General features: G+C 33.3%; 1 protein-coding gene across 2 annotated transcripts in view; it reads left to right on the top strand.

Annotated features, from left to right (window-relative positions):
- SCYL2 (SCY1 like pseudokinase 2) overlaps positions 1 to 17,339 on the top strand; it is a 60,565-nt gene that overhangs the window by 31,219 nt on the left and 12,007 nt on the right. For both annotated transcript variants that reach the window (XM_080809922.1, XM_080809921.1), the window contains exons 5-13: positions 1,006 to 1,155; positions 2,733 to 2,954; positions 3,411 to 3,527; positions 4,124 to 4,249; positions 5,302 to 5,478; positions 7,689 to 7,811; positions 11,330 to 11,443; positions 14,489 to 14,621; positions 16,503 to 16,621. In XM_080809922.1, the coding sequence (XP_080666048.1) occupies positions 1,006 to 1,155; positions 2,733 to 2,954; positions 3,411 to 3,527; positions 4,124 to 4,249; positions 5,302 to 5,478; positions 7,689 to 7,811; positions 11,330 to 11,443; positions 14,489 to 14,621; positions 16,503 to 16,621 (1,281 nt within the window). The remainder of the gene's footprint in view (positions 1 to 1,005; positions 1,156 to 2,732; positions 2,955 to 3,410; positions 3,528 to 4,123; positions 4,250 to 5,301; positions 5,479 to 7,688; positions 7,812 to 11,329; positions 11,444 to 14,488; positions 14,622 to 16,502; positions 16,622 to 17,339) is intronic.

The raw sequence follows: 17,339 nt of genomic DNA, 5'->3' as shown, positions 1-17,339 counted from the left end.
TCAGGCAACGTGATGCCCCCAGCTTTTTCTTTTTCAACATTTCCTTGGCGACTTGGGGTCTTTTCTGGTTCCATACAAATTTTAGGATTGTTTGTTCCAGCTTTTTGAAAAATATCATTGGTATTTTGATCAGCATGGTGTTGAAAATATAGATTGCTCTGGGTAGCATAGACATTTTAACACTGTATATTCTAATTCATGAATGTGGAATGTTTTTCCATCTTTTTGTGTCATCTTCAATTTCTTTCATAAGTGTTCTCTAAATTCTAGAAGAGAGATCCTTTACATCTTTGATTAGGTTTATTCCAAGGTATCTTTTGGTTTTTGATGCTATTGTAAATGGAATCGATTCTTTAATTTCCCTTTCTCCATATTCATTGTTAGTGTATAAGGAAGCAACTGATTTCTGTGCATTGATTTTGTATCCTGTCACATTACTGAATTGCTTTATGAGTTCTAGTAATTTGGGGGCAGAGTCTTTTTGGTTTTCCACATAAAGTATCATGTCATCTGCAAAGAGAGAGAATTTGACTTCTTTGCCAATTTGAATACCTTTAATTTCTTTTTTTTGTCTGATTGCTGATGCTGGCCTTCTAGTACTGTGTTGAACAATAGTGGCAAGATTGTGACAAGGAGTCCCTTGATATTTACTATCTGTAACTTGGGAATTGAAGATGCCTTCACATTTCAAATACAGAAGCTGAATAAATTTGGATAGAAAAATGGGTTTAAAGTATCTTTGATTTTGCTTATCCGCCTTTGGAAAGGAACTTTAATAAAGAATTGTATTTTGGTTTTATAACTGGGTTTTTCCCACTAATGCTTAGATCCTTGTAGCAACTGAGAATATCTACTCTTTTGCATTTATGATGAAATTTAATTGTTCCCTGACATAAAAAAAACTTTTATTGTGAGAAGCAGCAATTATGATTTTAGAGGCATTTTATTATTGTAATTGAAAGGAGTTTTATTTAATGTAAAAGTCTTTTTTCCCCCCAATTACAGGTTTCTGAAGGATTATCATTTTTACATAGCAGTGTGAAAATGGTCCATGGAAATATTACACCTGAAAATATAATTTTGAATAAAAGTGGAGCCTGGAAAATAATGGGCTTTGATTTTTGTGTATCATCAAGCAATCCTTCTGAGCAAGAGGTAATGAAGGGTTTAAGTTTAAGTCTTTTAATTTTTTTTTTTTTTTGTAAGATTTTAAGTAATCTCTACAGTAAAGGTGGGGGTCAGACTCACAACACTGAGATCAAGAGTTGCATGCTCTACTGATTGAGCCACCCAGGTGCCCCAGTCTTCTAATATTTTTAAGGCTGTGGAAATCTGTGATGCATCCGGAATGGATAGAGAATTTGCAAGTCTGATAAATGTGTAGAAATAGGCTACATGGTACAACGTATGTTTAAATGTACAGCCTTACAGAAAATTTCTAATGTTCATTTTACCTAAGAATATCCTTGTATCCTTTAGCTAGTTAATTCCACAGTAGTGTTACTTTATTAAAGGATCCTAGAGTTAAATAAATTTGAGAACTATTGGGTTAAGTAGGCAAATATCCTCCTGATATCAAATACACTAACAAACAATGTGAATCTCAAGCAGTGTTTTCCCAACATTGGACCACAAAATCTTCTTTAGGGAGCATGATAACAAAGTAGCAGTGATAATAAGAACTAACATTTGAAGTACTTTTCTAACAAAGCACTTTTTAATGTGTTTACTTATTTAATCCTCACCACAATCCATGAGATATGGGAATAATGTAGATGGGTAAGTTGGGCTCATAGAATAAAATAATGTACCTAAGTATAGGCAGGTGGTTAAGTGGTAGAGGTAGGATTTGAACCTGTTCTCTTTGGTTCTAAAGTACCTATTACATAGTGATTATGATATCTCTGGCTATTTATACTTAGGAAAATAATGCAATATTTCTAGTTTTTAATATATGTATGTAGTTGTTAAAGGCACCATGATTTGACCTTAAAATAGATTTGTAATTTAAGTAAATAACTTTTAAGGGAAGCAGAAAGAATTAGTATTGTTTTGGTATATAATGGGTCAGATACTGTGTTAGGTCCATTTTTTTTCTGTACATTTGTTTAATTTTACAACAACCTTTTGAACCTGTTAACTAAATCACACAGCTAGTTAGTGAAAGAACAAGGTTTCAAATAATAATCTGGGTCCATAAAACTTGAAGCCTATGTATCATAGAACATAGGCTATACCTTTTCATATTCATACTGAATCTTATAATGATAATTTGTCTTCTGGGAGAGAACTCCAATAATCCTAAGGTTTCAAGAGTTCTTTTTTTAAAAAAAAAATTTTTTTTTATTTTGAGAGAGAATGAGTGAGCACAGTGGCAAAGGCAGAGGAAGAGAATCAGTCCCAAGAGGCTCCATAGTCAGCACAGAGCCCATTGCAGGGCTTGGTCTCAGGACCCTGAGATCATGACCTGAGCTGAAATCAAGGGTCAGGCGCTCAATTTACTGAGCCACCCAGGCACCCAGGTTGCAAGAGTTCTTATTCATATCTCTCAGTTTGTTTAGTGCCCTTTCCAGATTTGAGAATTTGAAAATTTTAAGGTTGAAGGTGGTGATGATATTTTTACTTCCATGACTGAGTATGAATTTAAAACTAGGTTCCTACTGCTTTGATAGTGTTTTTTGGTTTAATTTGAAATATTTAATCTATATAATCTTTTTTCTGTCTTCTTATAGCCTAAGTTTCCTTGTAAAGAATGGGACCCAAATTTACCATCATTGTGTCTTCCAAATCCTGAATATTTGGCTCCTGAATACATACTTTCTGTGAGCTGTGAAGCAGCCAGTGATATGTACTCACTAGGAACTGTCATGTATGCTGTATTTAATAAAGGGAAACCCATATTTGAGGTTAACAAGCAAGATATTTACAAGAGTTTTAGTAGGCAGTTGGATCAGGTAATTTGCCATATATATATATATATATATATATATATATATAAAACTGCTTGCATTGAAAGTATTAAATGTTTCTTTGATTTAAAAAAACGAGTTCAGAAAATTCTCTAAAATAAGATGAAGTCTCATATTTTAAGTTTACATAAAATCAACTTAACAAAAGTAATTTTGTAAATAATGAGGATTGATGTTTGTTACCACAACTTTAATTGTGGCTTTTATTTACTACTGAAATATGATCTAAAATGCTGGGCATTTGTTTCAGTAATATAAACAATTTCAGGTATTAAAGATAAGTGTTTTAGTCATCTTGCCACAGAATTAGCAGTTTGTTCACTGTAACATATATTTTTGAGTAAATTTCAAAAAGTTTTTAAAAATAGACTATTGACTATAAATGTATTGTATTCTTGCATATTTTATATTCATATTTAATATTATCACTCTTTTAAATAGTTGAGTCGTTTAGGATCTAGTTCACTTTCAAATATACCTGAGGAAGTCCGTGAACATGTAAAACTACTCTTAAATGTCACTCCAACTGTAAGACCAGATGCAGATCAAATGACAAAGGTAAGTACACATGAATTCCTGCCTCAGGTGGAGGGACAATGAGTTAAAGTAAATTAAGTGCTTCTAAAGCAAGATTTAGCCAGATAGAGTCCCCAAATAGCATCTTTATCCTTGAATATGTTAAATATTCAACTTCTTTTAATTTTAAGCAGTTAAATAATTTATGTATATAACTGCTCTGATATAAAATTAAGATTTCAAATAATCAGAGTCTTAAGTCATGTAGGTATAGAAATTTGGACACAAGAATTTATGAGCCTCTAATTTACTCATGTAACTATGGATTTTAATAGATGAATAGTACTCTTTATGCCTTCAAGATATTTTACTTAATCTTTCAGTATTTAGGTATTCAGTATTTAGTTAGGTAAAGAAAATGTTACTGCCCAGCTAACTTACAGGTAGTGACTGAAAATTTGAACTTGAGAAGAAATTTGGTTATTACTTCCTTATTTTTATTTTTATAATTAGAATTATTAAGTGATCTTTAGTATTTTGCTAAATGTTTTTGAATATTTGTTTTACTATATTATGGCAGTTTCAGGTATGAGAAGTACTTTAATAGTTATCAAAATAATTTTATTTCCTGTTTTTAGATTCCCTTCTTTGATGATGTTGGTGCAGTAACGCTGCAGTATTTTGATACCTTATTCCAAAGAGATAATCTTCAGAAATCACAGTTTTTCAAAGGACTGCCGAAAGTCCTACCAAAACTGCCCAAGGTTTGTTGTTGAGCACTTTTTTTATTATAGTCAGGATTTTTATTTACTACAGTAACTCTTCCAGAGAAATAAATGTAACTTTTGCTTTAGGTGCATAAATGACTATGGAAGGCTGCAGACTGAACCTGAAAGTTTAGTGGACCTTATCTCAGGGCCCAAAAATAATTAAATAAATTAGATAGGTAAGAAAATTAGAAGAGTACTACCTATGCAAAGATAGTACCTGGACATTAAATGTCAGAAGAGAAGTCGATAAGCTGTCATTGTGGAGATCATTGCCTCACCAGCAATTAAGCAGTACATCTGTATTGTTACTAGCCTCTCCCATGCCTTTAAGTTACCTTCTCTGACTTACTATATCATGAGTGTATTCTAGTATAAAAAATGTTGGTGAATCGGGGCTCCTGGGTGGCTCAGTTGTGATCCCAGGGTCCTGGGATCGAGCCCCGCATTGGGCTCTCTGCTCAGTGGGGAGCCTGCTTCCTCCTCTCTCTCTGCCTATTTGTGATCTCTGTCTGTCAAATAAATAAATAAAATCTTAAAAAAAAATGTCGGCGAATGCCTTAGAAGTCCGTGGTTGGAAAACTGGTGGTTCCTGGTTACAAAAATATCTCCAGTGTTTAATCTGTCAGATACTCATTGATTATGCACTGTTTGTCTAGCCCTTTACTTAGATGCTATGTAGATAAAAAAGGAATCAAAATATTCTTGCTCTCCAAGACTCAGAGTATGTGTAGATAGAGTTAACAATACAGAACAGTGTTTAAGTTGTTTGGTATGAATCATAAGTAATGAAGAGGAGAGACATACTAGTGAAGACTAATGAGAGAAGGTTTCATAAAGGAGTGGTGACCATATTCCCAAGTTATTTCTTTTGTCCTGACATAGTTAGCCGGAGCACCCCATTTTACTCTCAACAATGTCCCAGTTTCAACTATAAATTATATGGTCATCTTCCCCAAAGGGATTGGAGATTTAAGACTGTAACTTCAATATTAATACTAAAGATGTGAAGTTAAATTTAGTTCTATGAAAACATTTTTGCCTTTCAGCGTGTCATTGTGCAGAGAATTTTGCCTTGTTTGACTTCAGAATTTGTAAACCCTGACATGGTACCTTTTGTTTTGCCCAATGTTCTACTGATTGCCGAAGAATGCACCAAAGAAGAATATGTCAAATTAATTCTACCTGAACTTGGCCCTGTCTTTAAACAGCAGGAGCCAATCCAGGTATGTGTATAGATACTCTTTCCTATTTATCTGCTGTTATTTAATGATGTTAGTCAATGATGACTATCATCGAAAATGAAAGGAATGGATATGTGGCTTTTTAAAAATTGAGGTAAGTGCAAGAGACTTCTTATCCATTAGTCAGAAACTATTTTGCATATATTTGAAGTGAACCATTCCTAAAATTATAATTAAACTTTGCAAGTAAGTGTATATAGCTCTCCATAATTTACCATCTCAGAAAATAAATTGTAATGAGATTTGGCATGTGGTATACCATTCTTATTGGCCTTATTAAAAGTTACAGGTTTGGGAAGAATATTTCTTTTTCTCCTGCACTTTTATGTATTTGCTTTTTGTTTGTTTTGTTATTTAGGGTCTTTAATTTGTAGATAGTTTATGCCAGTTGTTTCTCTTTTATTTTCCTGGTAATAAATAGTTTCACCAGAAGAGGGAAAGTGATTACAGCACCAGAGAAATAATATGTGTGTGTATTGTAAGTGAAAATGTAATTAGTTTCTGATGTAGACTCTAGTATAATATTTATTTGTCAGAATCAGAGTAGTCTTAGGTTTAAGACTGGGTTTGAATCTGATCTTCATCTTTACTAGGAGCATGATTTGGACAAGTCATTACTCTCTTAAAGCCTCTGTTTGCTCATTTCTAAAACAAGAAGGGTTGTTGAGATTAAATGAAATTTGTAGGTACATAGCAAATATTATTACGTGTTTCTGCCACTACATGGCAGTAGCGTATTAGTAAACCATCAACTACTTGTTATAATGGTTTTATGACAGGCTATTCGTGGTTCTTTCTTTGAAAGGAGGGGAACAAAAGGAAGTCTGTGGTGGTAAGGCAAGAGTTCCTGTGGCTAGGAAAGGGCAGGTGAGGGAACTATAGGCTTTGAAACAGAGTTTCCCAAACATGGTCAAGATGTTAGGAGGCAAAGTGATGGAGCCACATGTTCACTCAGTATTCTGCATGAATAGAAGGGACAGTTTGTTCCTTATAATGTAGTTATGTGTTGCAGCTAGGTGAGAAAATGATCTGGGACAACTGAAAATGTTCTTTATAGAATTTTTCATGACAGCCCCTTTCAATTCTTTTTTAAAAAATCTTATTTAAGTTCTATTAATTAACCTATAGTATATCATTAGTTTCAGATGTAGAGTTCAGTTATTCATCAGTTGCACATAACACCTAGTGCTCGTTCCATCAAATTCCCTCTTCAATGCACATCACCCAATTACCCCACTCCCCCACCCACCTCCCCTCCAGCAACCCTCAGTTTGTTTCCTAGAGTTAATTGTTTCTTAGAGTTTGTCTCCCTCTCTGAGAACCCTCCTACACTGCTGGTGGGAATGCAGGCTAGTACAGCCACTCTGGAAAACAGTATGGAGGTTCCTCAAAAAGTTAAAAATAGAGCTACCTTACGACCCAGCAATTGCACTACTAGGTATTTACCTGAAGGATACAAACATGATCCAAAGGGGCACCTGCACTCAGTGTTTATAGCAGCAATGTCCACAATAGCCAAACTATGGAAAGAGCCCAGATGTCCATCAACAGATGAATGGGGGTGTGTGTGTGTGTGTGTGTGTGTGTGTGTGTGTGTGTGTGTGTGGTGGAAAACTACTTGGCCATCAAAAAGATGAAATTTTACCATTTGCAGTGACGTGGATGGAACTGGAGGGTATTGTGCTGAGCAAAATAAGTCATTTAAATGAAGTTATTATATGGTTTCACTCATATGTGGAATTTAAGAAACACAACAAAGGATCATAGGGGAATGGAGTCCCTTTCATTTCTGTACCTTTTCTTCTACTCTTGAACTTAGAAGCCAAGTGCATTTACTGCTTTGTGATATTTGACTTTGCTGTTTTCAGGCTTATTATTATTATTTTTTTCCAATTCAGTAGATTCCAGACAGTGGTAGTTATGGGTGAGTGATGTATTACTGAAGATGTGTGAGAGTTAGGAAATTAGTCTTCATTTAAATATTTAAACTGAGAACAGATATTAAATAGTGTGCTTCTGGAAATGTAAGAAACTTGATTTGTATGTTTTTGTCTTCCATGCCTTCAGGCTAGCAACATGGTGAGTGTCAAAATGTAGAACTTAACTTTTTTGAAGATATTTTAAATTTTGTCATAAGTGAAATCTTTTAAAGATTCTAGACTATAATACATTGTTCCTCTTTTCTTACATAGATTTTGTTAATTTTCTTACAAAAAATGGATTTGCTACTAACCAAAACTCCTCCTGATGAGATAAAGAACAGTGTCCTACCAATGGTTTACAGAGCACTAGAGGCTCCTTCCATTCAGATCCAGGTATAATATTTGATTATTTTTCTTTAATAATGATTTTGATTTATTTTTTGTTTTGTTTTTAAAGCAAAAGAAAGAAGTATAAGAAGTATATTTTGGGGTTGAGTTGTAAAATCTTTTCTATAAAAGTCAGTAGTGATATATATTAATCCATTGAATTGGATTGTGTTCTGTTACTAAAATGTATCTGCTCCCAACTAGTTTAAAGAGTCAATTGACAAATGCCTGTATAAACGAAATAAAATGAAAGATGTTCTATTCTGGAAAATTTGATTTATTGTCGTTTGGGTCAGTATATCTTCTTCCTGAATGAGTAACTAACATAGGAATGAAAATGTCAAAGATACATGTGCCTTTTTCTTATGAAAATATTAAGTAGGTACTCCCATACTCATAATTTTCTTTCATGGTTGATAACTCAGACTTCTAAGTGTTCCTTCTACATTGAAGTTAATTTGTGGAGCAAGTAGATAGAAAACCAGATAGTAATTTAGTGTGACCATTCCTAACACATTTGTAGTCATGCTTGTTTGTCACAAAGGTGATGTTAAAATATTGTGTACTTTGCCAAACTTTTAGTTCTTTAGCTTTGCTATTAAAAGTTTAGTTCTACAGAACTGTCTGGAAAAAAATTTTGTATCACTGTTAAAAGTGTAATTTATTTTTTTGATTTTTTTTACTTTGGAAAAAATAAGTACTTATGTTAAGATCATTGCACTGCTTAATGGTTTTATATTTAAAGTTTATTTACCAGTATAGAAATTCTAGTAGAGAAAAACAGAATTTTAATTTTTTAAAAGATTTTATTTATTTATATGTCAGAGGGAGAGAGAGAGCACAAGCTGGGGGAGTGGCAGGCAGAGGGAGAGGCAGGCAAGGGAGAAGCAGGCTCCCCACAAGGAGCCCAGTGTGCGACTCAATCCCAGGATCCTGGGATCATGACCCAAGCCAAAGGCAGAAGCTTAACCAACTGAACCACCCAGGCATCCCTAAAATTTTAATATTTAAGTTACTGACCAAAACCTTCTTTTTCCTAATGTGAACCTAATATTGGGGGTGCCTGGCTGGCTCAGTCAGTAGAGCATGTGACTTTTGATCACAGGGTTGAGTTTGAGCCTCGTTGGGTATAGAGATTACTTAAAAATAAGTGATGTGAACCTAATCCCACATGGATGAGGTTACTTTTTTGGCTCATTTCAGTCTTTGTCTAAGTTCATTTGTTTATTCCAAATTGTGAAGTTGATGTTAAATTTTGTCCTTATAAGGTCATACCTTCTTAAGGGTGAGGATATGCTGCTTTTGTCCAAATGACAGGGGACAATTGGGGAGGGTGTACTTACTTCTACTTTTTAGCCCTTTCCAAAGGAGTTGTGAATTATAGCTTCTTAAAACATTCCCACAGGCCCTGTGTAGCCAACCTGGTTTTATAATCACTGAGATTAGGAAGGAGAAAAAAAGCTAAGTGACATGAAAGCCCATTTTTCTTCCTAAGGGACTTCATTTAGCCAGTAATTATCAGTCAATGAATATTTATTGAAGTAGTTAACATTTAATCCAGATTGACCTGTGCAACTTTGCTGAATTTTACAAACCAGCATTTCTTGTATCATTCAATATAAGTCTTCAGTCACCAGTCCAATTAATTAGTATGAGCATTGCTTGGTAGAGTCTGATAAAGTTAAAAGACTGTTTAAGCTTTGGGAGAGTATTAGAGCAAGAGCAAGAAACAAAAATCTTTTGAAGTTTCATGCAAGTAGAAGACTGGAAAGTAACTTCCAAAATTCATTTTTGGAGTGATATTTTTAAAGTGAAGTTTGATTAGAAATATTTAAGACACTAAAGAGTTTAGAAAAATACCTGGAAAAGTAGAAGATGGTTTACAAAAGTTAGGGTGCTTAGAGACACGAACAGAAATATGTATGTAAACCAATTTAAGAAATTTTTAGCTTTAAAATTAAACATAGAAGCTATGTTTATTCTTCCCTCTCTACCACCAGTTATGAAGTATAAACTAAGAGGCAGAAGTTCCTGAGAATGAGTTAATGACTTCCTTGGGTTTTGGGTTGTTTCAGTCTCCTGTTCTTAGGTTCTTCATTGTATTTCTTCTTCAGGTAAAGCTCTTCCTCCCCTCCTTCACCTATATGATTTAGACATAATTTAAGATTTGCCTCTTTGTAACCTACTGCTAGGGTACACAGTACAGTGTGTATGCATGCTCACTCTCTTGAATTAAAGGCTGACCTTCCCTATGGAGGCACCCTCTGGTAACAGGAGCACAGTATCCCATGAGCTATTCACCCTTGCCTGTTCTCTCCTATCTGTAGAAAATGGCCCCTTGAATGTAGCTTGTACTTCTTATCCTCGAGTTACGTCACCCACTTATTTATTATAGTTCTGAGTGGATATAAACATATAACTCATATATGCCTTTTAGAAATCTGGGAATAAAGCAAATAAATATGTGGCCATTATTTTGATAACAGATTCTTTCTATTTAAAGACAAATGAATGTCTTTAAGTATACCAGATTTGTTTAACTCCTTCCCTGATACACATATATGCCTCCATTTTCTTCAGTAATCCCTTCTGTGCTTTGCTACAAGGATCATTCTGCCCTTTTAAGGTATCTGAGATGTATGTTCTTCAGCCAGTTAGTTCTCAAGCCATTTCTTGTTCTTTTCCTTAACTCATTTAGTTCCCTTTTCCTTAGTCATTGCCCTTTTTCCTCTGTTAGCCTCATTCAGAGTTCCCAGTTAAAATCATTTACATTATGGCCAGCATTAGTTAACAGTGTTTTAAATAACTTTTTCCTGTTTCTATGAGTTATACTTGCTGAAGTTTCAGAATTTGGAAGTACTTAAAAATATAAAGAAAATTAAAATCCTCTCTCAGAGACGCCCAGACTTAACATTTCCAGATCTGTCCTTATGTCTTTTTCCCTGATCTTATAGACAGACACGTGTACCTACACATTTTAAAAGCTGGGATTATGTGATAGTATCTTACTGCATTTTCTCCCTGGTATTATTAAATAATCTTTTAAAATATATTAAATAAAATGTTCATATTATATTCTGTCATAAGGATTTATGTAACAGCTAAGAAATCCCTTATTTAAGACGAATAGTTTGATGTCACTTTGTACTTGATTTTCCCTCATTATGAAAGAAAACAAAACTTAGGTGTTCCTATTCTTAAATAATAAATGATGAATTGTGTTGTGAGGGAAAGAAATTAGGTATGAGACCAAGGAATGTTGTTACCATATGCTAGGTCATATGACCTTGTATGATTTTGAGGAAGGTCTTTTGAGTCTGTTTTTTCACTGTGAAATTGAAAACTAGTGATAAATATTCTGCTTTCAAATAGTTGTTGAAAGGAGCAAATGATACAACCTACATAAAAGTTTATTTCAAACTGTGTGACAAATTAGCCATGCAAATGCAAAATATTTTTTAATATGTGGGAGAAAAGTGAAGAGAATCTTTCCCTAAGATTGAATCCATGTATTTTCTTAATAGGAACTCTGTTTAAACATCATTCCAACCTTTGCAAATCTTATAGACTATCCATCCATGAAAAATGCTTTGATACCAAGAATTAAAAATGCATGTCTACAAACGTCTTCCCTTGCTGTAAGTAATTACATATTAATTTTGCTTTTCTTTAACTTCTCATTCTTTTAAATTATTTTCTTATTGTTAAATAACCCTTTTATAGTTTGTTCATATATTTCATCTTGGCTACAGGTAGCCTGCGTACAGAGCTATAAAAGTGATCAATAGTTGTAGTTTTCCCTCATACATAATTTTGTAGTATTACATCCCTGGCCTTATTCCCATCCCCTAATTTGAGTGCTTCAAGAGAAAATTTGAATAATTTTTCTTTCTTAAGACTTTTATGCTTTAATTCACAATTTATTTTTCTGGTAGTTTTAAAATAATCATGAGAGTTTAACTTGGTGTAAAAGCCTAAAAACTTTTTGAACAGCTTCCTTTTATAAACTGCCTTTACTTTTAGTTATCTATATTTTTGTACCTACCACTTACTTGCCTACTTTCAAAAAAAAATTAGGGTACAGTAAAATACATTAATAAGAACACAAGGGGTCGGGGGAAATAGTTTTACTCAAGAATCTAGGCCAAAGGCAGCTGATTCCTTTGAATACAGAATTGTAACACAGTTGGTAGTCAAGGATGTAGTAAATAGCAGTAAATAACAGTTCTCATTATCTCGTATTGGGAGAAATATTTACTCCCAACCTTTTCTCTAACAGTAGATCATAAGAATTGATCCCACAGATAATTCTTTATGGAAGTAACATTGAATATTCTCTTCAAACAGCAGCTTTAGAAAAGAGGGAGAGATGTCCTTCGTTCATCTGATGAGTTCTTTATATTAATGTTTGATAATGGTCATGTTATTAAATTTGTAAATATAGTTCTTTGGAGATCTCTTCCATCTTTATTAGATAAAATGTACATTTAAATAAATACAAGCATTTGTAGCTTAAGCTGATTTAAATGACATGATTTTACCTTATAGTGATCCAATCCATTTTAGGTCCTGGGTTTTATTTATTTATTTATTTATTTATTTGGTATAAAAGCACTGAGATGGAAAGCAACATCAAAATGGAAAAAAATATCATTGTTTACCAAGATGAACAGTATGAAATGAAGTAAAAAAACCCGAGTTCTTATTCTGACTCTACTACTAACCGTCCTGTGCCATTGGGCAAGTTAACCTACCCCTCTGAGTCTTTTTCTTCATAAATATTAAAAAGATTTGAAATCCACTTCTTTTCTCTGAAATTTTCTAAATTTTATGATTGAATTTTTAAAATAGATGGTAGTAATATTCAACTAAAAATTTCATTTTCAAAATGTCCTTTAAAAATCTGCAGGCCCCTGGTTGGCTTGGTTGTAGAGCATGTGACTCTTGATCTTGGGACTTGTAAGTTCAAGCCCCACATTGGGTATAGAGATTACTCAAAGTAAAATAAAAAATAAAATCTTTAGAAAAAAAGAAAATAAAAATTATATAAGGCACACTGTATTTTATGGCAGTGTAGATTTATTTTAGCATACATTTTGTAAAAGTACGTGTTCTAGTTTAGTTCTAAGCATGCAGGGTGAGGTGGGAAGCATTGATACTTAAATGGTCTGTATTAATGCCTGGGAATGTTTATATCTCTTTTAAAGATGCCAACTGAGCCATTAAAGACATGATTACAAAGAGTTATAATGAATGTATTTAGAACAGTAACTCTGGAATGGATTTGTATTTTATACACGTACAGTGCTCGTGTCTTCAGAGGAGCAAATCTGAATTCTGAATTTCATTCATATACGTAGACCTCTAAGGTTAAAGAATTCTAATTGGGAAATTAGTGAAACATGAGTTTTGAGTTAGAGTTGTATTTAATACTGTTTCTTGAAAATAAAGAGAAATAAATTCTACACAGAGGTAGGTAAGATGCTCTAAGAGTTCTACTTCTTCATGACTTACATGACTAATATTTTATATTAAAAATAAAAATAAAATTAAACTAGTATTTCAAGCTTCTCTTGACGCACATATACACACATATAAAAATGTAGCAATTCCTTTTATAACACTGATTCTATAAGCAAATTAATTGGGCATCTTTTTTGAATTTGTACTATCCTTTATGTTTGAATTTCAGAAAAAAATTATATCTTATTTTTCAGAAAAATTTTTCCATCTTTCTTATAGAAATATGGTGCTTTTTTTTAACCAACTAAATTATTTTCTGCTTTTTCTTAGTGTGTTTTTAAAAATTTTTTTAAATTTTTCTGCAGTTCTATTGATAGGATCCTGACTCAAAATATTCTTTTTTTAAAAATTGAAATATAATTAACATACCATGTTATATTAGTATCAGGTGTATAATATAATAATTGAACAATTCTATATCTTTCTCACTGCTTATCATGATAAGTATACTCTTAATACCCTTTATTTCACCCAGCCCCCTACCCACCTCCCATTTGGCAACCATCAGTTTTTTGTGTGTAACAGTGTGCTGTATTTTTTTGCTTTGCCTTTTTTCTGAAGGCATTCTATCTTAACATATTCAAGCTAAAAAAATAGGGTGTGACATGCTTATCAAAGTTGTCAAGCAAATATAGATAGAATTTTGATAAAAGTGCTAAGTATCAGGTTCTAGTTTTCGGTGTTAAAGATATATTTAGAAATAGAAAACTTTATGTAGGGTAAAATATAAATAGTTTTTACATGATGTTGAAATATTTAAGAATGAATTAACCTTGAGTTAGAGGAAAGTACTGGGAGCTAGGAGAATGTAGTCCTTTTCATAATTCAGATGTTCCCGAAGAATTATTGTTAGTAACCACATATATAGTAAAGCTTCTCAAATCCTAATCACTTTATTTAGAAGGATATAAAATTGAAGTCGTTTCTTGCCTTTAGCTAACTAGTGTCCTGGTAAAGCAATCATAAATTCTTACTGAAACAAGTCCAGGGGAGTTAGTAAATATGTGGATTTCCTATATTATTAAAGGAGGAGAGCTTTTAAACCTACTTTTATTCTTGAGATTTTAACATATCTATATGAAGATTAAATTTAGAGTTAAACGTTTTGTTCTAGATTGCAAAGACTTTAAATGACTAATGCAATTTACCTCTTTTAATAGGTTCGTGTAAATTCATTAGTGTGCTTAGGAAAGATTTTGGAATACTTGGATAAGTGGTTTGTACTTGATGATATCCTGCCCTTCTTACAACAAATTCCATCCAAGGAACCCGCAGTCCTCATGGGAATTTTAGGTAGCTGAAAACTTAATGTCATTTGATGCTACTTTATTGTTTTATAGTCATGCAAATGAATCTTCCAAATTAAAAACCTTTGCATCCTTTTTCAGGTATATTGCATTCAGTAATTGAGGAACGGTGGGATAAATATCATGATATAACTTTCCTTTTTGTTAATTTTGGCAAAAACTGTGGTCTTCCTTGACATTTACAAAAGAATTAGACATTTGGAAATCCTAGCTTCACAAATACCATGATCATATGTAGTTTTCTCTGTGAAATGATACCAAATAAGAAAGGCAAACAAAGCTGCTTAAAATGCTGATACCAGTCTTAATAGTAATACTTGATGGTTACTTGGTACCCAGTTTGTAATAGGCGCTATGCTGAATATTTTTTTAGCATTATCTCGTTTTGTCCTCTCCAAATTCCAATGAGATAGGTACTGTTATTTCTGTTTTACGGTAAGGAAATTGAGGCCCAGAGTTAAAATAAGTTATCCAAGATAATACAACTGATAAATGGTAGAGCTGGTTTTTGATTTATATATGTTCAAATCTTAGCCAGCATGTTTCACTATTAAGTGATGGGTTTATGAAGCATATTAGCCTTACAGCACATTCTGTTTCATCAGCATAATTACAATTTACTCTGTCAAGAAACTCTGAAATTGTTTACTATAGTTATAGCTTTGACAATAGAAATTGTTTGCTATTAGTTATAGTCTGGAAATTCTGAGGTGCTACTATACTCATGGAAACAGACATAATTGTAGAATCACAAAAGCATGAACGAGTTTACATTTTACTAAATTTAAAGTTTGTTAATTTTGAAGAAAAACCAAATTATTCAGCTGTGTATTTTTAACACCTCCTGTTGTGCCTGGTCTGCAGAAAGTCCTCAGTAAATATTTGTAGGAATGGTCAGCAAATAATTTATTGTGGACCTATGTAGGCATGGGATATGGTATGAAACTTCTCCGCTCAAAGAAATTTGTTTTCTTGAGAAGGACTTTGGCACAGTGGAAAGATCTCTAGCTCCAGTCCTGGTTGTGTCAGTTCCTGCAGTGACTTTGAAAAGTTGCTTCATCTACCAAATGAGGATAAAATGCATCATTATGGGAGTCTTATGAGAATTCAGTGAGAAAATGGGAAGGCAGAAGTAATGAGCATAGCAAATAAGTGCCTAGTGAATAAACATTTAGTAGGTGTTCAATAAAGGTACTCTTTGAGTATATAAGTGAAGTGTACATTAACAGCAAAATTATAGGATATGGTGTGTTCTGAGGGTATGGATTATATACAAAATACAACAAAAGCATTCAGAGAATGAGAAACAAATGTGCTCAGTTTACCAAATGAAGGCTTTGTAGAATAAGTGTAATAAGCAGGGTCTTGAAGTTTTTGAGTAAATAGGTGAGACTGTAGGGAAGGATTGTGTGGAGTTGAACTAAATTATTAAAGTTTCAAGCATGTTAAGTCTGTTTAGTTAAAGAAGTGAATAAAGGTATAAGACCTATCCTCACACACTTGTGAAATAGATGTCTCAAGCTTGAGTGAGAAGTCTGAACTATATATTCAGATAATTTCAGGATAGAGGGTCATTCTGTAACCTTGCTCCTGTGGTGTGATAGGCTTTTAATGTTATTCTGACATTAAATGTGCTCTTAAGCCAAAAGAATTCAGGATAAATATGTCATGGTGTTTAAAGCTAAACTGGTGATAAAGCTGAAATCATTCTGATCCATATGTAAGAGCATCCTTCTTCTAGGCACTGACAAGGAGAAATGTGTAATTATATTAATTATCAGGATGTTTCATGTAGATACAGTATTTTCCTAATGTCTCTTAACTTGTGGTATTGAACTATGAAATTTGTCTCATTCTTTTCTATCAGGTATTTACAAATGTACTTTCACTCATAAGAAGCTGGGAATCACCAAAGAGCAGTTGGCTGGAAAAGTATTGCCTCATCTGATTCCCCTGAGTATTGAAAATAATCTTAATCTTAATCAGGTAAGAATAGTTTTGTGCTTTATTCAGTTTATCCAGTTTACTGTTTTCTTGGCATTAAATATATAAATATATTACATTTAAGTGTGGCTAAAACAAGAAAAAATATGCCAAAGAATTCAATAAAGAAGATTTGTGGATTCAAAGTAAGCAGTATGTAGGCCTCTCATTGTGAGATAGTAAATGACTAGAACTTAGAAAGATATGTAGGATTTTGGGCTACTTCAGATTTGGGGCTGGGAAGTTGACATGATCAAGGAAAAAAATCAATGTAGTGTGTTTGTGGTATATATCTGTTATTTCTTGCTATGTAACAAATCACCATATACTAGATGGTTATTTCATCATTTCTTTGGGTCAACCAAGCCAGGGCATGAATTCTCTGCTCAGAGTTTTCACAATGCTACAATCAAGGCCTGGGGTCTTATCTGAAGGCTCAATTAGGGGAAAGAAGGCTCTGCTTCTAACCTGCTTACATAGTTTTTGGCAGGATTCAGTTCCTTTTAAGTTGTTGGACTGAGGGCCTCAGTTCCTAACTGTTAGCTAGATGCACTGTCAGTTCTTTGCTTCATGGGCCTTCCAGCATGGCAACTTGTTTCATCAAAGTGGGAAAGAGAATCTGCTAAAAAGATGGAAGTTACAACATCCTGTAGTGTGACCAAGGAAACGACATCCATTACCTTTGCTGAATTCTGTTGGTTACCAGCAAGTCACAGCTCCT

Source organism: Martes martes (assembly GCF_963455335.1).
Source record: "Martes martes genome assembly, chromosome: 8".
NCBI classification, from domain to species: domain Eukaryota; kingdom Metazoa; phylum Chordata; class Mammalia; order Carnivora; family Mustelidae; genus Martes; species Martes martes.
Note: the sequence above shows the minus strand (reverse complement) of the source record. Positions and strands in the feature narration are given on the sequence as shown.